Raw genomic sequence first — 11,320 nt, 5'->3', positions numbered from 1 at the left:
GGCAAAAATGGCCAGCCCACCCCTCTAAATGACCCAAATCCCACTCCTGTGCCGCCCCATGTGTCTATGCCTAGATGCGCTTCCAGACAAAGAATGTGCACCCTTTCGCAAATTAAAGGAAAAACGTGGCTTACGATTTACGATTTAGTTGAAAACCATGGTTTGAAGAATCGGTATCGGATCGGCTGATTTGTATATGTATCAGTCTGGCCAATCCCGTAACGGTGGATCGGTACAAGCAAGGGTAAAAATGAAAAAAAAAATTTTAAATTTTCAAAGGAAACAAGAATAAACCTATCCAATCCAGATTGGTATCAGCCGAGACCGATTACTAAAAGTATGGTTGAAAGGGTAGCTGGGACGATTCCCCCTCTCCCCCTTTATTTAAGGGAAGGTGCCCGGCATCAAGATCTGCAAGTCGGTCTCCCCTGAGAAGAAGGCTTCAGTTTGCACCTCAGTTCTCAGGATAGACATGGGTGCGCGTCAGGCCATACATCGAACTCAGCGTTTCCAAACTTCATCAACTATGCAATCCACTCAAGCCCCAGTTGCAACCCTAGGTTCATCAAATAAGCGGAATTGGCAACCAATTCAACTAGAATCAACCTGAATCTTAAAAACCTTCCTGATCGACCAATTCGGAACAGACTTGTCCGATTCCAATTCGAATTGACTGAATCAACCAATCCAATTCCAATTTTTTAAATTGCTAAGTTACATACCTATGCATCAGCCCCCCCCAAAAAAACCCAAGAATCAATCATTGGGCTTGATTACAAGTGGCACTGATTATTCCCTAACTTATGAAACTAAAACCAACCAAAAGAATACTGGCATAGAATCCATAATCATAATCTTCCCCATGGTTGCTAATGTTGAAAGTTTTGATGCTATCCAAAATCCCAAACCATTATTACATCTATCATGACCCTTTAACATAAATTCTTGGTTTAAGAGACTTTGAAACTAGAACCATGGGAAGAAATTGTGTTGCGCTGAAGATGTGCAATTAGAGACCACCCCTACTTTTGGCATCTCCACCAAATTTTCCAAACTGAACCGTTCGGAGTTGTTATAACCACGTACCCAAAAGCTCGAGTTGTTAAGGATTACAACAATGTATATCAACATACAACACCCCCCCGCGGGCACATGCAGGTCTACACATACCCCACACAGCTCTGTATGTGATATACCGCCATGAGGCATCAAGGGGGCAAGACATGAAGGGGCATAGGAAAACATAACAAAAACCCTTGGCACTTATCAAGGAAAGAAAACCCAACCTCCTGGCTCTAATACCATGTTAGAACCGTTTATCTCAAAAGTTCCAGCTGTTAAATAAGGGTCACAACAATGTATATCAACACACACCAAGAATATTACCATGTGTACTATGTCTAAAACATTCTTGTTAGAATATGGAGATTTCCAGATCTGTTGAATTATGCAAATGCAAGTTCATGTCTTCGCTTGCATGCCACCCTACTAACACCAGAGTTTTATCTGAACATATGGAAATAGTGGTATACCGTATACGTAAACATTTTATATATTATATATTCTTGAATATTTGACTCTCAAAGAAGCAATAATATTTAGGATATCCCTTCAACCTTTTTATTATTTTTTTTTCCGATGAAGTTTACATAAATCATTCAAGCAATAAAATCTAAATCTTGGATATCATCAAATTCACATGAAATATCATCATGCATGAAAACAGAGAGGATGTTGTGAACTTGTGTAGCTAAACTTTTACCAGAAGCTTCAGTCTTACCCTCATTAACATACAGAACAGTCTCTCTCACAATTCCCATCCAAACAAAGATACGATGGGAACTTAATAAAAATAACCCAGAACCTGACCTCCAGCATTTTGTCTAATGGCCTCCTCATGATCCAAAATACCACTGGGAGTTGTAATCACGACATAACCCCACTGCATAAAAGAATGAAAGTACAGAAAACAAGTCATCATCTGCTTAATACTATTAACGATAATGGAATACGATTCTCTTAACACTGATCAAGAATTTAACCCATAAATGTGCTACACAGCAACAGAACCATCATGAATGTTCTGCAGTTTCACTAAACATGACTAATTATATTTGAAATGATAGTACAGGCTGCAACTAGAACTAACAGGATGGAGTTGCATGTGTAATATGGATGATGTTCTCCTCCATATACAGCCTAAATGTTAATGCATTAGAGATAACCTAAAACTGTTATTTTGGTGACTTTGGTATTCCAATAAACTTATTGCCTGCAAGAATTGAAAATTATGGATTCAGAGCTCAAACCAGGCCATTTAGTGGCATAAGTATACAAGAAGGGGTATATAAATTGTGGATTCATAGCTCAAACCAAGCCATTCTAGTGCCATGCAAAAGCGTTGTATCTTGTTTTTCCTCTTCCTTTTTTCCATCCTCTTAAACTCATTTCTTCACTAAAAATGGTATCTCTTTTCCTGATTGGATACATATGATGGAAGGATACAAATACGTCAATGTACAGAAATTCTCAAGGTTTTATACAATAATCATATATCATAGTGATTGGAGGTTGAAAGGCTGTAAACAACTGAAATAGTAAATTCCAATCATATAGGTATGTTCTTTAGGTTGTGGTTCTTTGAAGATGAAAGTATAATTAAAACAATGAAGGAAAAGAAGGAAACAACAAAAGAACTTAGAAACAAAAAGCTATAGCCATAACAAGGAAACACACCTGATGAGTTGGAAGCATACGTATTCTGTAGTCTTCAATGTCTTTGGTTTTGATATCTTGCCTATAAGTGAGTGCTCGACAGTCCTTTATCCTGCCATGGAGTTCAACAGTTATCTTTCCTACTCTGTGTGGGTCAGATACCTGAAAATCTTTTATATAACCTGGAACGCAGAATAAAATAAGTCAGTTTAACACTTCAAGTTTCTGATAGCATTCAAATGACTGGCAAATGGATTGCTGCCATGGTGAAACCTGTTGAACTAGAATCCTGCATAGGGCACATATTTCAAGACCAGTATAGTACAAACATGAAAGACATTAAACACTCAGCTTAAGTCAGCAAAGCATTATTCCAACCACTTGGAGTAGTAGGGACATGCATATTCCTCTACCAAGACAATCAAAACAAGTCAACAAAGTTATCTAAACTCCTAGGGATCAACAATGCAAATCTAGTTTCACCACCATTTGGATGTAGGTTTTATGTTGGCTACCAATCTGACCATAGTTGTCACGGCGTCTAGGCAGAGGGGGCCTGGACATAAGGTGACCAAGGCAACCAAGGCGCCTGCCTAGGCGACACGCCTTGGCAACTATGAATCTGACACAACCCTCCTCAATTATCTAGTCCGGGATCTGTCAGGAAAAAGAGCACCCCCTCTTTTCTCTTTTCAAGAAAATCGCAAAGTTGCTTGTCAATACAGATATAGATGAAGAGAAGTGGATATCTCTTTCCCAGCAAGAAGGCTTCAAATCAAATAACTTCCAAATTACCCTTTGAACCATTGTGTGAGAGCTAATGAATGCATAAAATGAAGAGAACAATATGAAACACATAGGATGAGGGAACTGCAAAGGCCCGGCCATTCCCAAGCAAATAGAATGATTTAAACAAATAGGTTTCCTAACAGTAAAATCCACAAGACAGAAACAGCAGTAGCAACTGATAAGAAGCAACGAAATCAGATGATGTCTCTCCTCAAAAGAAGTGTTCCCCTGCACCTATTAACTAAATACCTGATAACCCCAAGGGGGTAAGCTCAGTTGGCAAAGACCAATACCTCATAATTAAGAGGTCATGAGTTCAAATCTCCTTGGGGCCTATCTATCAAAAAAAAAAACACAAAAAACACTAAATACCTGATTGACATCAAGGTCTCCTTTTTCTTTTGGGTTATTTTTTAATTTGAATCAGTGTAATACAACAATATGAACCCAAGAGGTTAAAGAGATAAAAATTTGAATGAATAAGGTTCTAATAAAAAAGTTGTCTCAATTTGGAGCACGAAATGTTTGTGTCCCAACATCTGTGATGTATGTTTTGCTATAAACCCAACATGAGAACCATAGTTTGACATTTGGTTGGCACGGTTTCTAGGCTTTGGTGTGAAGAAGTCCAAGATGGTGCCTAAAAAATGCACAAAGATAATCAGTAACACTCTAGAAAAATATTTCGTTTTTCTTGATTCATTTTTCAGGCAGAATTCAAAACTGACCTTGGGGTTGCAGTGGTGAGTTTTTAGTCAATAGAGCAAAAAAATAATAAAGGTTAGCTACCAGTTCTAGAATTTTCTGAGTACTCAGAGGAGCATTGTAACAACAAATATCGACTGGATCTTCAAGAACATGGAAAGGCGACAAATCCATCAATTATAACACTAGTTTTATTCTCTCCTTTACGGTTACCTAGACCTCTTTCTCATTTTGTTGAAAAAGATGCTAGAGGTTGTAAACATCAACATCTGCTTTGCTTACAATGAATATAACTGGTCAGGTTCTACCTTACCCATTGTTCAGTTAAAGCTTTGATTTCACAATTCCCCTACAATGTATAAAGTTTAGACAACAATAATCCATGTCAACCCTATAAGGTTTAAGCAACCCAAACTTCAAACGGAACTACTGAAACAAATGAGAACATTTTAATCCTTCAACCTGCCGAGAACAAAAAATGTACTTTTTTTAGGGTAAATCACAACTAAAAATGCTATTTTATATGAAACAAAATCAGCACAATTTCTTTATATAAAAAACCGGGGCCCAAAAGAAGCTAGCAACTTTTGCAGACAAAACATAATAGATCAATTCAAACAAAACCAATATCAAATAAACAGTAGTAACAGATGGTTTTCCCCCAAAAGTAGTAGCAGATGGTGATAGTTTACCTCGATCTTTCATGATCTTGAGAAAGGAAGCCATAACGCCGGAGATAGGCTGCAGGTTTGCTGTTGCTTTGCCTCTTTTCTCCGCATTTACAATTGTTCTCAATGCATCGTTCAGTATTCTCCTCCCCATGTCCCTTCTTTCTCTCTCTCTACAGAGTATTCTAAGTTTCAAAGGAGCTCAGAGGAAGTAGACAAGACGAAGACCAAAGAAAGGGTTTTGCCGTTTTGGAGAACGGGGGCAGGTTTGAAATTTTAATAGAAATCAGGGGTACTTTAGGCATGATGAAAGTCATATAAAACAATAGAGGAAGAAATGTGAACTTTGCGCGCTCTCTCTCGCCATGGACGGGCTTCCTCCAGCTTTAATTCTGGAAATATTGAGTCGAGTGAGCGATGCCACTGATCTAGCTCACTGTAGACTTTCTTCCAAAACCCTCAACGCCATCTCCTACGATGTCCGATCCTTGAAGCTCATTTGCTCTTATGATCGGTAAGTAGTTACTCAATTCCTTTGTAATTTGAGAAATCTTGAATCTCTCTGTGTTGGCGTTGAGAAACCATTTTGTGGGAACTTGGACGATGATGATTCCGATGATCTGTACCTCTCAGACGTCGATTTCGTGACGGAATGGCTACTGAGTGTTTCTGGAGGGCTGAGATCGTTGTCGATTACTGATTTCTGGTTTCAGTCTTGCTGGCGACAATCGGAGGTTCTGTCCCGGATTTCTTCATGTTGTAAGTTCAAAACTTTTGATTTTTATTTCTAATTATTATGTTTTCTTACTGAAATCTGAAATATGTTCCCAAGTTCCATCCAAAAGTAGTAGACTAAACCAAATAAGCTGGAATTTGTCTGTTCAGGGAAAGAAAGGTCATTCATCTAGTTACACATCTAAGCAATCTCTAAAGTTAAGGCTGTAGCTCTTTGTGAATCAAGAGTACGGATTCCAAATGGATAGTTTCCAGTCCTGTGACATGCCATCACTAGATAGGATTTAATGGTAAACGTAGTTCTGTATGAAAGGAAAGAGCATATTCAGTGCACGAGGCTCCCGCCACTACAGGGTCTGGGGAGGGTCATAATGAAAACCTCTTTAATTCATTTCACTTACAAAAGGTACAGTTTGGGGTACAAGTTGCCTCTCTTTGAGCTCTAGTTGCACCTTCATCCAAGTTATTATTAAGGAACTTAGTCACTTTTATAATTCATAACTAATTTGCAGTCTGTAACTTGGTATTTTGAACTTTGTTTAATAATGTGCATAACTTGGTAATTGGGATTTAAAGAACACATTTGACTTGGTTAAGGCCATTATTTGGTGACATGGTAAGAATGTTGGGCTGCCAGCATGAAATTCTAGACTTGAGTCTGGGAGGCTACTTTGTCTGAAAAATGCCAAAGGTTAGGACCAATGCCTGTCTGTCCTAGCCAATTCCCTGCTAAAGGGGATATCCACCAGGTTACGGCCTTGGTGTGTCAAATATGAGGGCTTGAGCTCAACTTGTTGTTAGAGTAACTCTTATCTTTGAAACTTCAACCTATTAAGCTACGCAATAAAGGCCTTGTAATGTAGTCGTAGGTTTGAAAAGTCAAACTAGAAGCCAGTAAACCAGGATCTGCTATGAACACTCAATCGGCTAGGCTAAAATAGGTATTTCGGTGAAATTAGGTTTAGGGTTTGGGTAGGGATAGGGTTTGATGTGTGGGTTATAAGTTAAGTTGATGTAGGGGAGTCTAACAGTGAAGGTTCTGAGATGTTTTGATGGAGGGAAGTATGTAAACTTAATGGGCAGCAGGTTAGGGTTAGGTTTTCTGTGTTTTTGAAAAGAGAAAATATGGTGGAATCTTGGGCTTAGGATGGGAATTAGGGCAGGGATTTGGATCGAGTTCTCCTTAGGGTGAGAGGGAAATTCAATCCAAATATGATGGTATTTTGATGGTTGGTTTGGTCTGGGCAGAATTTGGGTTATGGGAATGATGTTCAGAGATGGAGTGGATGTTAGGGTTTGGTGGTTTAGAGGATTAGAAGAAGAAAGTTTAAGGGATGGGATGAATCAAACTCACTGTTGTTGCAAAATTTCCTTGGCAACAACTTGTTTGGTTGTAGATCTTGAATAAAATTTAAAACTTGAACTAGAACGTGAATGAGAGCTTCAAAGAACCACCTGGGCTTCATTCCGCAAGGTGTCGATTGGACAAACACTCATCCTACCAACGAACCACCCGGGCTTCCCACCGCAAGGTGTCAATCGGATCAAACGCCGATCCCACCTGCCTTTATCAAACACAAGACAAAAATCTTCAATGGAGAAGAATAACAACAAAAGCTTTTCATTAATATCAAAATTCGTGTTCAATACTTGCTCCCCTTACAACCTTATATAAAATACTTAAAAAAATACTCTTACACTAAAATGAAAGGCCTAACCCAATCCTTAACCTATTAGGTAACTTAAACTGACTAGGAAACTGAAATAGACTCAAAACAGAGTCCTAATCCAGCCCCACTAAACACTTGAAAGAAAACTACTAAAATCACTTAAATTGAACCATTGGTTGAACCGGTTCAATTTATGAACAAAAACACCAAAATAAAACTAGGTATGGAACTAAAACAACTAATCCCGTATGCAACCATATTACCCATACTTTAGGTCCATAAAAGTGACCTATTACATAGAAAACCCATGGGATCAGAGCCCAACATGTATAAAACCCAATCCTAGACTTATTCCTAATAAAAAAAGCCTATTTCGGTGATGAATCTGCATCACCTTGGTGTGTCTCAGTGGTCTTGAGTTTAAATCCTTGCTTGAAGAAGTTTAGAAAATGACTTGGCTAACATATCAGCCAATTGATTTGTTTAATGCTACTAAGAAAATCTGCCTAATAAGATGTGACAATTTCTGTGGACCACCTTCTTCTCCCTACATCTATCCTTTGACATTGACAAGACCTTTTCCACAATAATCAAGGGGAAAATTCTAGTGCAGGAATGTGGAATCACCCTCTCCTGCCAGTCTAGTTAAATAAGTCACATCTCTTTCCTGAAGTTATTGTTAGTTTGTCATCTCAGTGAGTCAGTGGGGACATTGAAGGAAAAATTACTCTTTTCTTGGTCTAGGCTAATCAGAGGCGAACTACCAATTCAAAGATGACTCTGACATCTTGGCTAACCAACCTGATCCAAATTATTTTTCCTTAAAGAAGGAAGATTAGTTATCTGAACTCTGAAATTCCATTGTCAAAGTCTGAAACTCCTTTGTGATCATATTAGTAACATGTGAGTAAATTTATCGGTCTGCAAGCATTGCAAATTCCAAACATTTGGATATGAAGATGCTTGACACTAATGAAGCCTTGCAACAATTACTTGGGATTGGCTGCTAATATTTTTTCTTAAAAGAATGAGTTTTTATGACATTTGATCAATGCGCTGACTAAGGTGTTCCCCCAAGGGATCTGAACATGAAAACTTGATGTAAATAAAGTCTTCGATGGGGCTCTAAATCTGGTCCACAACTGACCATGGCTTGGGCTGTCAAGCAGCCTATTATATGGTTTACCAAAAAAAAAAAAAAAAAAGAGCAGCCTATTATTTGGCTCTAATTATTCCATCTCGAGCAGCCATATTCTGCAGTCAAGTCAGCATATTATGAGGATGTCGATCAGATTTATCTGGAGAAATATTTTCAGATTTTTTGGCCATCAAGTTTGCTGATATCAAGGGGATATGTTTGCTGATTACGAGAGCATATCTGCCATAATTGAGTTGAATTATGTCCAAGGATTAGCTTTGAGATTGCCTATTTGGGAGGATATCGACCAATATTAAAGGATAAAGATAATTCCCAGATTTCGTGGGCCCTATGGCCAGCTGGTGAAGATCAAGTGAAGACCAATTTGACAGCTTGCATAGGTTATTAGTTAGGAAGTTTTTTATTACTTGCATGGGGGTGTTTTATTACCCATAGTAGTTTCTACTTTATAGGTTTTATGAATTAGTAGTTTCCTTTTCTAGGATTCTTTAGTTTCTTAATTAGATTGGGATTGGGTTAATTTGTAATTGGTTTTTAATTAAGAAAGGTCTAAAGAGCTGTAATTGATTATTACATAAATAAGGAGCATGACTGAATACAGGGCACGGTTGAAGATTGAAGAAAATAGAGAGCTATGGCTTAAAGCTGTGAGAGGCAGTGGCTGTGGGATGCAGCAACAGTGAGAGGCCGTGGGTGAGAGACCCTGTACTGAGAGAGTCCTCTATCCCCCTTCCATATCCCCTTCTTCTTCCCAATCCTTCTATGTTCTTCTTTCATATGTAAACAGAAAAAGAGAAGTAAAAAAAAATAAAAAATTCAGCTATTCAATTTTGTTCTTTCTTATTTTATTGATCCTGCTGCAATCGATCTCCCACTGGTTTTTCCCTGGTTCGAGGTCGACTTTGCATTAAACCTATACCGTACTCTGCATAACAGATAGCAACTCATCTACTTGATGAATGGTTAAGAAACATTCATATGCCCATTCATTCACTATGCCCATTCAATTCACATTATCACAAAGGTAGATTCTGGGCTTCCCATCTAGAACCAAAACTCAGCAGGTTGGTGACATAAATGGTTTAGATCAGTTGAAAAGGTCCATCTAAGCTGCTTAGAAGCTTAGAAACATAGTTCTTCTTTTTGGTAACCATATGCTTGGGTGCATTTTCTCAATCGGGTCTTATAAATCAAATCAAGTACTCCACAAGTATGTTAGTGGACCACAGGGCATACAGGGTGGAGGACTGAAGCAACCATTTTGAATACCGTCATAATTCTATTTCTGCGTGATAATGAGCATGTTGCTGTCTATGCATACTGTCATGACCAAACAAGAATTATGCAGGTCATGTTCTTCTTGAATTAGAATTGAAGAATGCTTGGTTGTCAGTGAAGGGATTGAAGTCAATGCCGATGCTCACAAGTTTGGCACTTGAATATGTCAGACTAGATGATGAGGTCCTAGACAAGGTGAACCTATGCTTCCCCTCTCTGCAGAGTCTTAGTCTTATTGGGGTTGGAGAGCTTAAAGAGCCCAAGATACATCTCTTGCAACTTAGAACTTGTCATTGGACGGTATCCACTTCTCCTACCTCTCTGACCATACACGCCCCCAACCTTACTGAACTCAAATTGAAATGTGTCAAACCAAGGAATCTAGTCCTTGAAACACCACTACTTTCTGATCTGTGCCTTTGCATTGAAGGAACAGAGGAGTTTAGGTTGGCATGCTTATTCCATTTGAAGTCCCTTTGCATTATATCTGCCAATCTTTACATCCTTGTACAGCTGTTTCAATATGGCAGAACAGTCAAAACATTGGTGGTGGATTCACCTAAATGGGATGAGCCAGTTGAAGTTGTTGGAGAGGTTAGCTTTGAGGCTTTGTCAAGTGCTTTTCCAAATGTTTATGCTCTTACATTGGGACCTAGGGCATGGTCAGCATTAGAGATGTGTTTCCGTATGAGATGCTTGAATGATGGCAATAGAATGAAAGATTTGAAAAAATTGACTGTGCGTTTGGTATTATCAGAATTAGAGGTCACATGTTCATTCATTTCCTCTCTACTGGATCAATGCACCAACTTATCAGACATTGCAATGCTTATCCACTGTGATGTGAGTTTTGATGTTGCAAGCCAACTCAGATCCCGTTGTATGAGAGATTTTCCTGGGGTTAGATGGAGATGGGGGATATGGAAAGAAGGGACAGAAAATATCTGGGTCTCTTAGATCAACATGTTCGAAGGAAGAACTGCACAAGGTCCTTCATCATCGTACCAGGATATTTTGTAGTTTAGTTTCCACAGGCTTGTATGAGGAGCCCTTCTGCACCGGACCAAAGGCTGTTTATAAGCACAACATTGGAATTGGAAACTGTATCATAAATAATTTCCATTTTACGATAATCACGGTTAAAATCTGCGCATGGATGATTTGTACCACTATACTCGTCAAATCCTTTGGGGCATGACCACATGAGAGGGTAGTCAGGTCAGGTGGTTGCGCAACTGCATATATGTTAAGGTTAACTTAAATCTGTATTGTCTAGATTCTCCTCCCCTTTCCCTTTCCATGCATCTGTGCTTGTTATATGATTGTATAGAATATAGATGCCCAAGGGCGTAGAAGTGAAATATATGAATTTTATCAATAGAAAATATATGAAATTTGTGAAGAAATGAGATTGATTACTTCTCTTTAGTCGTTGCATAGAAGCATTTTCTTCTTTCCTTTTTCCACCATTTTCTGCGACTAAAATAAATAAATGAGCAGGTTTCCTTATGGATATCTGTGGTGTTGGAACTTTCTGAACTGTCACCTACATTACACTGAAAGGTTGATTTTGTATTCGTATATGAACACGATCAACTACA

The 11,320-nt window shown here is 38.6% G+C and overlaps 1 protein-coding gene and 1 pseudogene across 1 annotated transcript; one reads left to right on the top strand and one right to left on the bottom strand.

Moving 5' to 3' along the window:
- Positions 1–1,660: 1,660 nt before the first annotated feature.
- On the bottom strand, positions 1,661–5,077 carry LOC122656366 (40S ribosomal protein S15a-5-like). Its single transcript, XM_043850848.1, has 3 exons — positions 4,902–5,077; positions 2,737–2,897; positions 1,661–1,942 (listed from the first exon to the last, which is right to left on the bottom strand). The coding sequence occupies exons 1-3, from the start codon at positions 5,029–5,031 to the stop codon at positions 1,844–1,846; spliced, it is 390 nt and encodes a 129-aa protein (XP_043706783.1). The 5' UTR covers positions 5,032–5,077; the 3' UTR covers positions 1,661–1,843.
- Positions 5,078–5,236: 159 nt separating this feature from the next.
- LOC122656135 lies at positions 5,237–10,686 on the top strand (annotated as a pseudogene).
- Positions 10,687–11,320: the final 634 nt, after the last annotated feature.

The sequence above is a fragment of the Telopea speciosissima genome, chromosome 3, assembly GCF_018873765.1.
Source record: "Telopea speciosissima isolate NSW1024214 ecotype Mountain lineage chromosome 3, Tspe_v1, whole genome shotgun sequence".
NCBI lineage: Eukaryota > Viridiplantae > Streptophyta > Magnoliopsida > Proteales > Proteaceae > Telopea > Telopea speciosissima.
Note: the sequence above shows the minus strand (reverse complement) of the source record. Positions and strands in the feature narration are given on the sequence as shown.